Consider the following 17611-nt stretch of genomic DNA (forward strand, 5'->3'; position numbering starts at 1 on the left):
CTGGTAAACTACTGGAAACATCCGAGGCTCCATGTTTTCTGTATGGTTTCTGGACTACTTTTTCTCTTTATTTCGCAGCGCGATCGCGCTCGTTTTTTTTTTTTTCATTTAATGTGGCAAGAAAAGTCCGGTTAGGAGTTTACAACACTAATAGCTCTAACTCGACGTAATGCGAGACCCGTTGCATTGCAAATGCTAGTTAAAGCTAGGGGTGCAGAAAGAAGAGTTTCAGAACTACATAAGGGTCTCAGCCCACCTTATACCTTTAGTGCTGAGTCTAAATACCAATGGTGGTGTTATGTAATACATATGTGCAATACTGTAAAGTGTTAAAGCACATGAGAAATGTGTTCAAACTGTTTATTCCCTATGCGAAAGTGAGCTACTGTATGTAATACTGCTTTAAGGAGGGCGAGGTGTACTTTGGGAAGACCATTTAGAAGAGAATTCCCATAGTGGATCTGTAACAGCAAAGCAGATTTAACAAGCATTTTTCAGGTGTTGTGCTAGAATAATTTGACAAACCCCTAACGAAGTCCTGGTTGAAAGGGCACAATTCTAGTCATTGCAATGATTTGTGATTGCAGATGTGATTGCAGACTTGCTTTTGTGGGAGGCTGGCAGCTCTACATATTTGTTCTCATTCTTTTTGGCCACGTTTTACCAGCCAAGAGGACATTTTTGCAAGCCACATAGGAACTTGCAGGGTCATTTATTTGTTTCAAAGTCATGTCATTTAGAAGAGCACTCAGCCCTTCGGTGGAACCGAGCGTAATTGGTGCTCCACTAGGCTGATCATGAACTGCATGATAATGGGGAGGTGATAACCAACGCTGTACACAGAGCACACATTCCACCTTCTTTTGGCAAGTGAAGGTATTACTGCACCTGGTAATCCTGGATGGGGTACAATCTTGAGATCTGTAAATTTGCTTTGGCATAAGTGGGATTTGCTGGAATGAAATTAACGTTTCACTCGTTATTGGCCGCCAAGTATCTGCTCCTAAGGAGAGCTGTGGTGGTGTCTTTGAAAAGAAGCAGGGCGATTTTAGACAAGCAACAAGCACGGTTTTTCTGGAGTAGACTCTGGATAGCACAACCACTCGTTGGTTGCAGTGAATTGGCTGCCTTAGTGAGCATACAGATATCATATTGAGACAATAAGGTGGTTTAATGTTTTATATGTGTCGATGGAAATCATAAATTCATTTCAGTGTGAAAGTAATGGCATTTGTATAGGATGCTAAGGTGCACAGGGCGCCATTCATGAAGTTATAAAAGACCCAGGTTTTTTGTTCATCTTACAGTTTGTAGGAAAATTGTGAAACAATTTGCCTCTCAGGATATTTTTCATATGGGTCTCTGACATCCATCATCACTAAAAGTTGACCAGGACTTTACATGGTGATTTGTTTAATAAATGACCACTTCAATATTTCTTTTGGGATTTGTCTGTGTACCGGTGCACATCCAGCAGCTCCATCTAGTGATGGAATAGTATTTCCATGCTTACTTCCTGGGGTGCCTTGACAGAGACAGTTTGCATTTGTATTTGTAGCACTTGTAGAGCACATAAGACCAATAGGTATCTAATCGCTAGGGAAAAAGGAGCCGGCAAACTACGCTTGGGCAACGATCACTACAAAACCAGACAATCACGCATGTAAGGGAGTTATAGAGGACGGAGGAAACTGGCTTCTAAAGAAAAAATTCATGACTTGTATTTGTCCTAAGTTTAGATTTGGATCAACTGTTTCATTGGGAATGAGGTGCATCCTTTCTGCAAAAGTCTTCATACAACTAAATGAAAAGATGTGTGATCGACTGTTTGTGATCAGTAGTATCTTCTGGCACCCAGTGTGGCCTTCTTCTGCAATGAGAGGTAATGAATAAATGATAGATGTCTCACACTTGCTATTTTTAGTCTCCCCTAAAATGCATGTTCCATTTCGTTGTGTGCTGGTGCAGAACATCATCCTTCTCACTGGGAGAGTCTGAATCATCACTTACTTTTATGTGCTTTTATCCTGTCTTGGTACTTTCCAGCAACATAGATTATAAACGGTTATCAGCCTAAAGCATGTTCTGATGCTGCTGAAAAGCATTTGTTACTGTAGATTTCAAGTGTCTTACCTGACATAGTATTAAGTCTCCTTCTAAGCTGATGTTGCTGAGAAGCATTTGTTACTGCGGATTTCAAGTGTCTTACCAAACACATTCTTCTGCCTCCTTTGAAGCACTGCTACATTATACCGACAATGGGAATGAGAGACAGGGAGGTGAATTACTCCGTCCACTGTGAAACAATGTTCTTAAGTGGGAAAACCAGAATTACAACGCAGGTCTCATTTCCCCACTGTGACAATCTAAGATACCAGCTCATGTATTTATTTATTTTTTGGTAGCGTGGGCATGTTCTAATAGGATTTTAGAACGTGTTACTTAAAAACAGATGGAAGGTACACGAATTTAAGAAAACAGTGGTCCTCAAAAAGGAAAGGTATTTTAATTTAGTATTTTGGGCATCATAGAGTCACATCTGGAGTGCAGGGTGCCGAGAGTTCCACGTGCAACTTGCAAGTGCCGTTGTCTAAGTGTTTAGATGGACTACATTGGTGTAACCAGCAGTATATGATCATATATGGTTCCTAACCACAGGATGTTCAGGAGTTCATTAGGGCGGGATCCGCAGGTTTAGAAGGTCATTTCTCAGGTTTTGCTTAAAAGATGTCAAGGATGAGTCCTGTCGGATTTTTAATAGGTTTCTTTGTGGAGTAGGCATTGGGCGTATTACATGTCTAGAAACGGCATAGCACGCATTACTTCTACATGTTCTTGGTCCATGCATTGCCATGCCAACTACTGGGAAGCTTCTGCATAGCAAAACAAAAGGGAGCAATATGCTTCCTGATGGCGCTGTCATATGTGGTAAAATAAATATACCCTAGAAGTTGATTTGTGCAGGTCTAACTTGGCCGTGTGGTTTCTGATGAAGTCCCTGTATTTGTGTGCAGTTAGCAGGGCCTTGGTCGTGAACAGCTGCACCGGCTTAGCGCAGAACTGAGCGCCTGCTTCTGTGCGTTGTCATTGTCTGCCATTTATAGAAATAACTCTGAGTTGACGAATGTCTTTCAGACCCCAAGTCAGGAACACATCGAGGCAATCGGTGCCCAGCACTTACGACCTCATGCATTAACACACAGAAATTCTGAGTTAAATCTTTGAAATGTAGACACCTCGAACACATAAAAACATGCGCTAGGCTGTGCGCTGACCCAGTGCACCTGTTCATGTTATGGTCCCAGAACTATGTGATTGGTGTGCAACTTCACTGAAAACGTTCATAATGACCTAATTATATTTTCGCTCTAATTTTACGCTTTGGGAAAAGTGGCACCGCCAATAAAAGGCGCGCAGGCATTTGCAGGACAACAGATAGCAGTGCTGGCTGCATTTACCAGCAGGGGCCTATCTGTAGCAGGCATGCGGAAGAGGGTGCTCTGGTGTCCCTTGCAAACTGTCCATGTCTATAGTAAGTGTCACCAGAGCTTCTAGTTAGATCAGTGTGGTGGAGCCCTTTTTAGTGTGTAATGTATGATGGAGCCCTTTTTAGTGTGTAATGATGCACATGGTGCTGGAACTGAATCTTTTTCCTTTCACTTTTCGGTGAAAGCCCGGTGCAGTTGGATGACTTTGAAGCCTACCTGAAGGACATGGCCAAGGATTCGGATTACAAGTTTTCTATCCAGTATGAGGTAAATTGGTGAAACGAACGGAAAAGATTGAGAGAGAAAGGCTCGTTTTCTGAACAGTCCTTCCTCTATTCATCCTCTGTCACCGAGCTTTACCCAGTTATTACTTCCTGTGTTAGAGTCTCTTATCCCAGCTCATTGCATAACCCTGTCCCTGCTACCCGTTGTTTTCAATTAATTGCCCCTGCTTTTCTCTACACGTCACTCCATGGTCCTGGACTAATAATGACCTCGCATTGTTATGTGAAGTGGGACATTTATTCTAGGGATTGGTTTTAATTAACCGTGGTGACCTGCTCCTCCATTTGGTGCGTACTTTGCATATAGCGAATGGTGACGTGGTCCGTTTTCTCTCTCTCCTCGACAGGAGCTGAAGCTGATTGGGCTCGATGTACCCCACTTTGCTGCAGATCTTCCCGTCAATCGATGCAAAAATCGCTACACGAACATACTTCCGTGTAAGTTTGGCAAACCAGGCAAGGGCTTAGTTTAATCTAGTACACGGTTCTTAAAGGTTTCAGAAACTTTATGTGTGGCACACGAATGTAAAGGAAGAGGGTAAGTGACGTTACACAATGCTGCCCCGGGCAGGCCAATACAAATTGCATCTGTTGCTTTTGAAAAGTGTAAGATTTCCCTTTGTAGAGATTTGTCACTGTATCTGGTAACTAGAACTCCTTATGTAGGCCATAGAAATAAAGAGATATTTCTCTGTAGAGTGTGCCAATTTCAGAATTTACTTAGGTCTCAAAGACTCGCAATGACGACCCATTCGTAGTTATAGGAGGAAGTGTAGAGGGTGAACCATTTATTTCAGATTTTAAACTTAAACCTCTTAGAAGTTGTGAAGCGCGGCCAGACGTTCTTGTTGAACATAACTTTGTATCACGCAGAAAACGCTTCCTGCGATTCCTCAGAAGTCCTCCCAAGAGCATTACCATTATGGAAAGCATATTTTGTAAGCGTGTTAGTAAGAAAATGATGGTAATAACTTGTTCTATATAGTAGGTCATACCACACATCTCTGTATGTAAGGACTACAGATACAGGTGTTACTACTACCCAATTTAATTTAAGGTACTTAATTTCCGACCTTGGAAGGATGGGAGGCTGAGGCGGTGTTTCTTCAAACTTACCTGCAAATCACTTTATATATTTGCAGTGAGCCATATATATGACTTCATTTGCAATCTCTAATTGCAAGGTCACCTGAAATAAATACTACATTTAAAGGATCACATTTATAATCCCTTTAAAAAAAATAATTTTATTGTTTTTTGTGGCCAGTAGGTCACAACAAAAAATGCATAATTGGCATAGCTTATAACATACTATAGCAATCAGTTAATCAGCATACAGTCAGTGGGATAGTCCACCAGAAAGAAAATGAGTCTACCTGCAAGATAAGAATGGAGCGTCCCAGTTCCCCAGACTTTTGGCCGCTCTAGGATTAGGTTAGAGATTTTGACTAAGACCCTCTTGTATACCAGCACCATACAAAGTCTGCTAGACCCAGTTAGCCCCAACTGAAGAGTGCCCACGTTTGCTCTAGTTTTTAATAGAGCGAGCACCCCCAGCTTTAGCCAGGACAAGCTCTAACTCAAAAATTTGTCTAAGGGTGGCCAACCACTCCACATCCCTCGAGGGAAATGGAGAGACCGATGCTCCCGCTATACACAACTTGCTTATTTCAAACAGCTGGTGCAGCCCAACATCAAATGCCATCTTATTGTCAAACATAAGCTCCTTAACTGAAAGTTATATGTCATTTCCCAGGGAGTATGCGAAACGTTGTGTCACTCCTACCCAAATATCGCACAGCCTTGGGCAAGTGGCAAATTTATGTGTCAAATCTGCTGCATAAGCCCCACATATAGGGTACTTCATCTTATCGCCCGCCAGATTCCCACCCCACTTAGCAATTCGGTCCAGGTTGTAATACATCATGCAGATTGTCTTAAATTGTTGCTGTTTGAGATTAACAGAATGGACTACTTCGTTAGTACTCTCTAGGGCCCGGATAATCTCTGCCGCAACAATATCCTTGGAAAGTGCCCGGCTTCACTTGACTGCCAGTCTGAGCTGTCGACAAGCTTATACAGAGCCCCTGACAACTCTTGCTAATTAACAACTTCTTGGATGCCCCATAGAAAGTGGAAAGTAAAGTCAAACTGTCTAATTCCGAAGTAAATCGACATTCAGAAATGAAATAATCCCTTATCCGAAGGTATTCAAAAAACAAAATAATTGGAAAGAGCAAAAGCATCCTGAAGCCCGGGGAAAGTACAAAATCAGTTTATGTCATAAAAATGCCCTATGGTTACCAACCCAGCTCGACGCATGGCTTTGCCCACTGTATCATGGAAAATTGACAGAAACGCTGGACTATCCCATAATGGAATATCTGCATGAATCAGAGGGAAGGAATATTTCACTGACATTTTCCGCCATATGTAAATCAAATCCCTCATGTTCTTAAACCTGACACGCTTAAAATAGTTGGGGTCCCTAACTCTGTGTAGAAATAACCTATCCCCAGGCCCCAGCGCCAGTTGGAAACCCAATACTGAAGGTTCTGGTTCAGCTAGGGTTAACAAATTACACAGTCCACCTGCAAATGCAGCCCAGAAATAGTTTAAAATCGGGTAATTGCAGTCCACCCTGTCCATAACTAAGCGTTAGCCATCTAATAGATCATCTGGCATGCCTATATCCCCAAATAAAACTGTGAATAGCGCTTTCCAGGCACTTAAAAAATAAATTGGAGACCCAAAGAGGAATAGCCTGAATTACATATAAAAATGTGGGCAGAACATTAATTTTTATAATATTACCTTGTCCGTTAATACTAATTGGGAGCTTGTTCCAGAGCCGCAATTTACTAATAACAGAGATTAGAAGAGATTCATAGTTCAATTTATTGATTTCCCTCATGCGTGAAGCTGTAATTTTAAGCTCATAGCCACTTGAAACCATAGGCCAAATTTGCTCATTCTTAAGATGGGACGGCAAAAATGGTTCCAGATACATAGCGAACAATAAGGGTGACAACGGGCACCCCTGCCAAGTAACACAATAAATCCAAAGCGGTGTTGAAAGCCTTCTGGTCTGAGCTAACTGTGCCCTATGGTCACTGTACAAAGCCCTTACCCCCTTAAGAAAACGTCCCCCTAGGCCAACAGCTGCCATAATTACCCATAGTATCGCTCATACCACATGGTCATAAGCCTTCTAAGTATCTAAAAGTATCATCTATAATCTTTGACTTTGTTGTTAAGCTAAATCATATGCAGCAATTGCTGTATTAACATGGGCTGTCGTATCCCTGCCGGGAATAAAACCGTGTTTTTTGTTGCAAGACCAGCTCTGGCATAAGTGTTGTGAGTCGAGCAGCAATAATTTTGGAAAAAACATTCCCATCCGCATTGACAAGGGATATGGGGCAATATGGACCCCAATCATCTGGAGGTTTGCCCTGCTTTAAAAAAGACTACAAGGTTAGTCATGTTCCAAGAATCAGGCACCTCCCCACCTGAATCTACATATTCCGAATAATATCCCAGAAGGCCTGATAATAATGTCTCTAAAACCTTAGAGAATTCAAGTGGAATGGCATCTTTCCTGCTGATTTGCCAGATGGCATGGCTAAGATAGCTAGCTCAATATTGCATTTCTTTCTGAAGAATACTAGCCTGGAATTTCCCCAAGGTGGGCAGACCGCACTACTGGAGATACTGTAAAAATCCAGGGAGGTTCAAAGCAGGTGGCTGACTATAAAGTTCTTGACAGAAAGCAGAGAATTGTTCGACAATAATGTTTGGGTTTCAATGAATCACACCATCACTGCCTCTAATAGAGGGGATAGTACCCTGGCTTGCATGGCAGCGAGTTCATACGCAAGTATGCGCCCCACCCATTTCCCATATTCATACTGCAATGCCCAATTCTTGGCATAGCATGCTGCAACCCACCCCTCATGTTCTGAACTAATAATGATCGTTTTTTAACTAAGCTGAGATATAGCATTTGTTCCCCTACTCCCCCAGTTACTATTGCCTGACCATGCAGTGAACCTAATTGTGTAATCTGCTGACAGAGAAAACTATTATTGGCTTGGCAGTCGTTGTTTTTTGCATGGATAAATTGTGACGTAATCCTCCTAATGAACGCTTTCATAGCATAACAGACTACTGGGGGAGATGCTGTGCCCACATTCAGCATAAAGAAATCAGAGAGTGATCTAGTCATAAATAAGCAATACTCTGCATTATATAGCAAATGCCATGGGAATTGGAACCAACGCCATACCAGGCTGGTGATGTGGCAGTTAAAGTGCAACAAAATAGGGTTGTGATCGGAAGTGATTCTGGGGCATGTAAGGCACCCCTAAAATAGGCCTTAGGTAGCTCCACGGGAAGGGTGCAGTGTATTTTAAGGATAGGGCATGTACTGATGTGTTTTACATGTCCTGACACTGAAATACTTCTACATTCGGTTTTCACTGTTGCAAGGCCTATCTCTCTCAGAGGTAATCATGGGGGCTGTCTTTAAATATCTTTTAAGTGTAGTTTCCCATTGGGAGCAGATAGAGATATGGAGTTTGAGGACTCTGAACTCACAATTTAAAAATACATCTTTTGGTAAAGTTGGTTTTAGATTGTCAGTTTGAAAATGCAACTTTTAGGGCATTGTCTTGCTTAACCATTCTTTGCCTCTGCCTGCTTGTGTATTCCCTGTCTGGGTCAGACTGACAGTTGGGCTGTTTGTGAATCCACTCTAGACAGTTGCACAAAGGGAGCTGGGGTGAAGCCCGCATATCCTGATGAGCCATATGGGCTAGAGTGGAGGGAGGAGTGGTCACTCACAGATGAATAGGCTGTGCCTGCCCTCGCACAATACAGTCTCCAACCCCCTGGTGTGTGTCTGGGGCAAGGCTTGGGCAAGGCAAGATCTTGTGAACAATAGAGACTTTCCTTTGAAGTTGCCTACTTCAAAGACAGAAAGGGGTATAAGTAGTGGACCCAATCAGATTGCAGCATTTGTGCCTCTAGGTGCTATTTTTGTGTTTTTAATTGCTAAAGTCATATTTTTACTTGTGTATGGTGGTTTCTTATTGTATTTGGTCTTGTTTTTTTTAGATAAATATTACTATTTTTCTAAACCTGTGTAGTGGCCATTTTGTAGTGTTTCACTGTATTACTGTGTGTGATGATACAAATACTTTACACATTGCCTCTGGGTTAAGCATTTCCGCTCGTGCCAAGCTACAAAGGGGGTGAGCGGGGGTTAACTGGGTGTGTTTCTCCTTTATCCTGACTAGAGTGAGGATCCTTGCTTGGACAGGGGGCAACCAGACTGCTAACCAAAGACCCCTTTTCTAACAAGCTGCAACAAATGGCTACATCAAGTAGAATTTGACTCCTGCAGCTGGTAACGCTGACTGAGCTTCTATACCGGAGGAGGGCATCGGACAGGACAGACATTCATCTTTACTCTAAGAAGTCACCCATTCCCATAACAGGCTGTCTTTCGTGCCTTTTGAGGCCTTGAAGCCACCTCCACCTGGCCAGCATAAGACTGTCGCTGTAGAATTTAAATTTTGGACCCTGCGAGCACACAAGCAGATTTTTTTCACTCCCCTATCCCGTCCTCGATGGCTGGCTGCCTTTCTTTGGTGGGTATCTCCCAGATATCTCCACATCACTTCCTGCAAAGAGTCCAGAGGAGCAGACCCTCTGCCGTCCTTGCTCAGTTCAAGAGGGACTAGAGATGTGGAGGAGGACAGAGAAGAGGCAGAGACTGATATTAAGGATGATGGAGAGGCTAGGCTTGTTGCAGTGTCTGGGGTAGTTATAATAAACTGAGCATCTGGGAGAGTCCTAAAATCCACAGTGTTCTCCAGCTTCTACCATGCCCCCTTGGCTGGTAAAATACTGCCTCATGTGAGATACAGGGCAAGGGTGCGGAAATTTTGACACAATGTTGCAGACCTAGAGATGCAACATCAGGAGACTCATTATTACACTCTATCCCTGAAGAAGGAAAGGGGACAGTACAACCACCAGGGCAGTTTCCCCCCCAGGGACCGGGGTCACTCAATCAAGAGCAAATGAGTCAAAGCCGTAGAGGGCATAAGAGGGGTACAGAGCAGGGAGGAATAGGAATCAAGGTACCTCTCCCTATAGAGGAAGCAGATTTAGGCAGGAACTGTAATAAGGCAAGTGCAAAGTCTTAATAGCTGAAGGGTCACGATGGGAGAACAGGTCAAGTGTGGTAAAACAGGAGTAGTGTTGGCAAGCTGTCTGTCGAACAAGAAAGTTGCTGAAACATTGCCCTTCTGTGACTGTGCCTTTCTACAGGACTTTCCCTGATACTAATTGTTTTAGATGCATTGCCTGGGTGGACAGAGGAGAAGGGACGGGACACCACCAGAGTGACGTGCACTATACAGCTACAGCTTACATGCCAGCATCTTCCAGCCCACTGCATGGTGTCAGTGCTTCCTGAGCCCAGACAACTAACAATCGTAGCCAGGCTTTAGCATGATAGTGTCACTGTGCGTCCAAACTGGTGCAACCACTCTGGAAGTAGCTACTACAGAAGCCAATTGCTTATTCAGTCCATCGATGACTGAATAATAAATAACGTAAAACTAAAGATTGTGCACGCAGTCATTTATATAACACATGGTAGTTATGCAAAGGGAATCTGTACAAATTAGGCAGTCCAAATGTTTTTGTTTTCATTCATCTATTCCGCCTGTTTATTGATATGTTCCAGCCTTAAAAGGTATTTCAGGTATTCAAATGGCCATTAGTCAGACAGCCATTACTCAAACAGCCAATGTGTTTTATTTCAAGTCTCAACTTCCCCAGGCCTGTGAATAACAAACGTGTACATTAATTATTAAATAAAGTAAACTTAAAACTCTAAAAACCTTCTTCTTCTCATTCAACCATTCCATTGTTCCCAGTACAGTGAAAAGAAACAAGAACAATATTTAGAAAAAAAGTTAACCCTCGATACACACATTATTGTTACATTTGATTTCTCAGACTTAACGTTTTACAATAGAAAACTTTTATTTAAGAAGATACATATTTAGTAACAACTCAAATGTCGGCCTATGGCGGGTGTTTATTTGGAAACGTTCTCTGTTATCATGCCTAACCAACTCTCTCAAATTAAAGATCTCTGGTTATTTCCTGATATTGACCCAGTCAATGTCTCAAGGGTCAGTATCGCACTTACCTAGCTAACATATTATCGTTTCTTTTCTTCAATAAAGGTATTACGTGTTGGTGAAAGATAATAATTCATCAGTCGTAAGTTCCAAGGATTTCATGCACCATATATGTTGGCATTTGTATCTAAATGAAAAACCAGAAAATTCGAGACACCATATTAGTCATAGTTAATTTCAATATGAGTAGCACTCACTAATAAACCGTATAAATCAGACCTAACAGTCTCAAGTGATGAGAATATTCTCAAATGTATATACTTCCAGGGATATGATAATCCACATGTATAGTGTCCAATGTAGAAAGGAGAGATAGGATATGTTCAGATCATTTACCATTTTAGTAAGAATCCTCTGATCATCTCAGGGAGCATGACGGATCCTAAATTTGTTTTACACTTTATACTGTGGAGAATACTCTCTAATGTTGCAATGCGCGGCCACACTGCGATCTTAATAATACGCGTCAACTACCCCAACGGGCATTATAATAATAAGACTCCCTATTGTATCTAGGAATTCATTCCAGCCATGGCAACAACCCGAAAAAGCCAGGTACCAACTCTGAGTGGTTTCTCGTCCTAATCCTGCATGTATTATACCATCATCTTTGTATCGCAAGCCAAATCACTCCAGTGCACTTTACGAAAGTGCCCTACTATCATATCAAGTAATTATGCTCGTTTAGTAATACATCCACGAGTCCAAACAAGCGTCACGTAAATGTAACTTTCTGTCACGTACAATCTTCAAGAATCCTTCAGTAATACGCACATACCACAGACTTAATAGCTGGTGAAATAAATGAAACTTTCTGTTGTGTGCACCTTTAGACAATCCCTTAGTCATATGGACATGGCCATCGACTTGGTAGTTGATAGGCTACTCACGATTGACGTTCCTTCACACCGGTTGTGCGCCTGCACTGCAGCATTCACATCATTGTATTCGCATTGACAACGCAGATACCATAAAATCAATGTTAGAGTGTAGGAAAATAGGTGCAGAATGGGTATAGAGAATGGGAATAATGATAGTCATTGGTCTATCTATTACCAAGGTAGCGGCCATGTGTATACCAGTGGGGGATTGGATTATATGATGCCAACCGCTAAATGGACAAAATATTATGCACGTGTTAAGCTGAGTGTCAATATAATAAATGATTAGGCTGAGCATATGTTACAGAAAAGATGTTTGATATTCCTCTTTTATTAGGCGGTTACTCTTACCTAAAATAAAGGATAATTGAAAGTCCGAGTCAATTATCTGTTATAAAAATTAATTTGGATGGGCACCACACGAAGAAGCATTATCCCAATTATATTTTAATTCTATCACTGCAACTTCCTCCTAGCTGAAAACGATTCTGTCTTTGCCTGCACTAATCTGATCTTTGTTCCTCCTTCAGATGACTTCAGCCGTGTAAAAATAGTTTCCATGAACGAGGAAGACGGGACAGACTATATTAATGCAAATTATTTGCCGGTAAGTGAAAACACTTAGAACCACGCTCCATTAAGTGTTGTGAAGCATGTATCCAGTGTTAACGTGTCCCTTTATGACTAATTTACTCACTTAGGGACTCGTTTTAGGCCAATGAATCTTTTGACCCTGATTGAAGACACCTTAGGACGAGATAGCTAATCAGCATGTCAAACAATATGTCAATAACGTCATCAATATTTATTATAACAATGCAATTCACCTTAGTCAATGACATTTAAAGAAACTCAGAAACACCATGACCTTTCAGTCATGAATAACCACACCAGAATAATATGAATTTTGTGATATTTATTCCCTATTGATTACAATTCTACTAGTAAGTTTATTAGTCTCAAAACCAAAAAACACATTAGCATAGTCACAATATGGCAACTCTGATAAGATTTCATCCAAGCAAGAATCACAAACATTAGCATATAACACAGCGTCAGCATAGGTTATTCTAGCAGAGTATCATCATAATGTTATTCAACAAAGCATAGATTCATTCATTTGTCTATTTGTGTCAGTTTAGTGAACCCTCTTAACTAACCTCTAATTAGCATTGGCATGTTGGGCTTCGTGCAAAACAATTTAGTAACACCAATTTGGAAAACATCTAACTATGGTCTCTGTCAAAAGAAGCAGTTGGTACCTAGAAAGGAAAAGCAAACAGACAATCAAAATTTTCCATTGTCATATAGTTACCCTCCGTTTGGGGTCAGCACTCAAGTTCGGTCTTCGTCCTCAGGACATCAGTTGGTTCGCCATTAGGAATTCAGCTCCGGGAAAAGGGGGCACTTCCCTCATAAGGAGGTAAAGTGTAAACGGGTAATCTAAGGGCAAGGATGGTTCTAAGTAAATTACCAAGTCACTAAGCAAAGTGACAAAGTCTCTGGATCATAGCAAATCGCATCAGCATCTCCCCTCTCCTAGTCTCCTACTCCCTAGTTCTAATTTACTTTCTGGTGTCAAGGGTTTTTATCCCCTTTTCGTTGTACATTCCCCTAAAATTTGGTTGGACAAGGGGTTGCACCCCACTATCTTTAACCAATTGTCTTCATATTAGGTCATCAAATTTGTCACCCCATAACAGTTCTCACAGATTTTATTGGTCCTTATGATTGACGTCTTTAGCGGGTGGAATGTCCGGTATGATTTCATCCTCTCGTGGTCCTTTGCACATCTTCAGTCAGTGGCTCCATTGTCTGTACCGGTTCAGGCGACCTTGTACCTACGACTGGTCTACAGTGTTGCATTCGGCTAAAATGTTTCTACAAGCAAGTCGAATTTCATGAGAACCGATCTACTATAGTTACATTCAGCTTCTAGTTTGGAGAAAAAACAAGAGTTCATGTCCTTTAGCAAGTCAGCACACTGCACATTAGAAAAACACATTTAATATGAGAGCCAGGCAGCTAGGCCTCGACTCATGCTAACTAAAGCCTAACGATTTATTAGCAAAACCTTTACATATATCTTTTATTATTAGTGTAAAATCATATCATAACATAACATTTCAACATTATTAGTTAGTTTCATTAGTCCCCGTATATGTTGAAGGCCACTCCCCGTGGGCACATTTCAAGTGCACGTTTTAGCAAAATTCATTAATACATTTTCTATGCAGCATTATTACACATTAGTACATGAACATTTCATGTTAATATTTGATTATATATGCTACGCTCTCTCACCAGTATGTTAAAATGCATGTATATGTCCCAAAATTGCAACTTCACCTTTGGGTGCAGGGGCAGAAGTGTGTGCCTTTACTGCCCTCAACAAGTAGACATAACATGGCTAAATTTAAATGTTTGTGGATAGTTATTAGTGCGCTGATTTATGCTGGCCTTTGCCAGACCTCAGATTTTTCGCACTTAAAGGAACGTAGGCACAATGAGGTGGCTTAAGTTATCTGGGATCACACAACATAGACAGGTAGGGAAAGCAGGAGCGGCTAGCAAGAAAATTAGCTTGTTACCATAATCATGTAGTTCCAAAATATGGTTCCAAAACACTGAAAATGTCAAGTGTTGTTACATTCAGCTGTTTATTCCTTAGAAACAGTCAAGAACATCTTTACTAGACCACAACCTTGCAATTCAGTTAATGTGGACTTAGAGCCAGATGCACTAAGGGATTTTGAGGTTCCACACCCTGCAATTTGAAAAATGATGGGATTTATAACTTCTTTTTCTTATTTACTAAATCTATTTTACAAGTTAGTACAGTTTTGCTGGTTGTTTCATAATTTGTATTAAAGCTGCTTTAGATAAATAAGATGTGGTGTTCCGCAGGGTTTGGCTCTCAGCCCTACACTGTTCAATGTCTATCTCAAGCATTTGGCTTTAGAGGTCCAGCTGTGGGGATTCAATATGGATACCTATGCAGAGGATACACAGATGATGCTTGCATTTCAACAAATGGAAGACACTCGGGCAATTTCAAGTGTGTGTTTTAGCTGTAGCAAGTTGGATGAGCAGTAGCTATTTGCAGCTGAACTCAGATAAGACATACATTTTTCTTTGGGAATTCTTTGTCATTGGAAATCAGGAGATTACGGCCTACCAAGATGACAGAACCCCCAGTTCCAACCTTAGTTGCTAGAAACTAAGTTGCTAGAAACGTGGGGCTGCAACTGGACACATAACTATCATTTCAACCAAAAGTTTTAGAGCTTGTTTTCAAGGCCAATTTGAAAACCTTTCTGTTTAGCAAAAGGTAGACACCTGTGGTGGAGAAGTATAAAAGATGCCATCTTTCTATTAGTTTAGCACCAGGACTTTTCCTTTCGGAGGCAGCAGTTAGAGCTTTAGAAATATTTTTTCATTCATTCATTCAATTTGGTACTTGCATGTTTTGGATATTTTGGTAATTCTGGTCACAAATGATTCAACAGTCACTAACTCACTTTGGGAATCTGAGTGGCAACTTCAGAGGCAGAAGGCAGCTGTCCAGAAGGCCACTGCCAACGTTCTCAGATGTTTTTTTTTAATTTTTATTTTTATTTTTATTAAGCAGCTCAGTTTCCTTTAAGGAACTTGGGCATATTAAAAAAAACACATTACCAGTTTTTAAATGCGATCACTGGGATGGTGGAGTGCTGTCCCTTGCCAGCCACATTTCTTGTAATTGTAGCCGTCCGTAGAGAGTTGCAAATTGTGACCTTAATTAATATTCATCAGGCAGGTTGTTCTGTGACCCTTTCCTACTATTCCCTATTTTGCTATCTGACCTACTAGTGCATAGGTGTGATGTTCTCTATAATAGCCACAGGTTTGGGTCTATGTCCTCCTGGCACTACGGAAACAGTCAGTGTGCCAAACCAAATCAGAAAACTATTTAAACTGCAAAGCCCAATGTCAGAAATTGGGTTGTGGTTGACTGGGGTGTGATCCCTGGCCATTCAACAGCCACAATCCCTTGTAGGATGAACCACAAAAATTCACTAACGTAACTTGTGCTTAAACCTGGGTAGCTTGGCACAAAAAGCAGTCAGGCTTAACTTGGAGGTAATATGTAAAGCATTTATGCAGCACACAGATAGTAATAAGGTGAAACCACAACACAAGAAAAAGGCCACCCCAATTTAAAACAATAGATTACATTTTAATGAATTATTTGACACCAAAACAACAACAATCCAATCAGTAAAACTGGAAGCATGAATTTTAATTTTTTAAGTAAAAACTAGCACCTAAAAGATGAAAGTGCCAATTACGAATATCTAGTCACACAAGACTGGATCAAAGTTAAAAAATATGGCTGACTGCGAATGAGCATAGGTCAGACACAAGTAGTGGATCGGGCCCAGTTGGCGCTTACCTTAGGACTTAAAGGAATTTCCGAGAAAAATGTTCGACTTAGTTACTTTTATGGAAGTCAAAACTCTCCAGCAGAACGAGGCAGGAGGCTGTAGCCGACGGGAGTTCCAGAAGGCTGGATACCTCTTTGGCTAAGTACTGCTGAATAGGATTTGCTGCTGCAGAGTAGAACACAGCAGGGGCAGCCGCAAAGTCAGGCTGACCGGTGATACACCTTGGTTGGATTAATGAGCAGGATGGTCCTCATCTTCCCTCAGTTTTCAGAGCAGTTGTTAGCCCCAAATTTTGCAAGTTTTGAATTTTTGTTATCTGGGCACATTTACCACCACAACAAAGGGTCCAGGGATGAAGGTACACAACTTGGAGTCTCAGGACTCACTCAGGCTGGGTCCAGGTGCGGGTTCAAGAAGTGGGAGCCTGTTCTATCCCTGTGGTTCTGAACAGGAGGCCAGCAAACTAGCTCTTGGAGTCATTCTTGTAGTCCTGAGTTCAGGTGAAGAAGCAGGGCTCAAACAGTAGGACTGGCCTCTAATGGTTCAAGGCAGGCCCCAAGCAGCAAAACAGCCCTTCCAGGTGCAGCAAAGCAGTCTTGGGGAGTACACAGCAGCAGTGAATCCTCTGAGAGCCCTTATGTAGGTCCAGAAAGTGAACTGAAGGGTGGGTCTGAGGGCCATATTTTTATACCTGGTGCCTGTTATGAAATATGTGTATTTTCTAGAGGTTTCTCCCTGAAGTGCTTGGAATTTCCTAATTCCCCTGTCCTGGCTCCAAACTGGCTGCAGATATAGTGCAGTGGTGACAAGCCCTTTGTGGCAAGGAAGAGCACAGCCTATTAGTTTGCAAGTGGGGCGGTGCCCAGCTCCACCCCGCCCCTGCCAGTAGATAGCCCATCAGCCACACCTAATCCCTCCATTGTGTGACTGTCTAGGAGGAATTCACAAAGTCCTAACTGCCAACTACACCCAGTAATGTGACATAGGGCAGGCTGCAGGCCCTAAATGGCAAGAAAATGCAAACTAAAAGTGGCATTTTCAAAAGTGTAACTTAAAATCCAACTCTACCACTAAATAGGATTTTTCACCAACTACGAAATGCTTAACTGTCCTCAATCAGAAGTTATCACTTATTAAGTGTAGTAAGGCAACCCAATGTTATCCAATGGGACAGGTAGGCCTCATAGTAGTGAAAAACAAATGTAGGAGTTTTTTTTACTAAAAGTACATGTGCAAGCTTTTACGTACAATGCACGCTGCCCTAGGGGTTGCCTAGGGCATACCTTAGGGGTGAGATGAAATAATAGG

At 41.6% G+C, this 17611-nt stretch overlaps 1 protein-coding gene across 4 annotated transcripts in view; it reads left to right on the forward strand.

The window, feature by feature from the left end:
• Positions 1–17611, forward strand: part of PTPRO (protein tyrosine phosphatase receptor type O) — an 814046-nt gene that overhangs the window by 715516 nt on the left and 80919 nt on the right. For all 4 annotated transcript variants that reach the window (XM_069228459.1, XM_069228458.1, XM_069228461.1 and 1 more), the window contains 3 exons: positions 3674–3755; positions 4120–4210; positions 12407–12483. In XM_069228459.1, coding sequence (XP_069084560.1) covers positions 3674–3755; positions 4120–4210; positions 12407–12483 — 250 coding nt within the window. The remainder of the gene's footprint in view (positions 1–3673; positions 3756–4119; positions 4211–12406; positions 12484–17611) is intronic.

Source organism: Pleurodeles waltl, chromosome 4_1 (assembly GCF_031143425.1).
Source record: "Pleurodeles waltl isolate 20211129_DDA chromosome 4_1, aPleWal1.hap1.20221129, whole genome shotgun sequence".
Lineage (NCBI taxonomy): Eukaryota > Metazoa > Chordata > Amphibia > Caudata > Salamandridae > Pleurodeles > Pleurodeles waltl.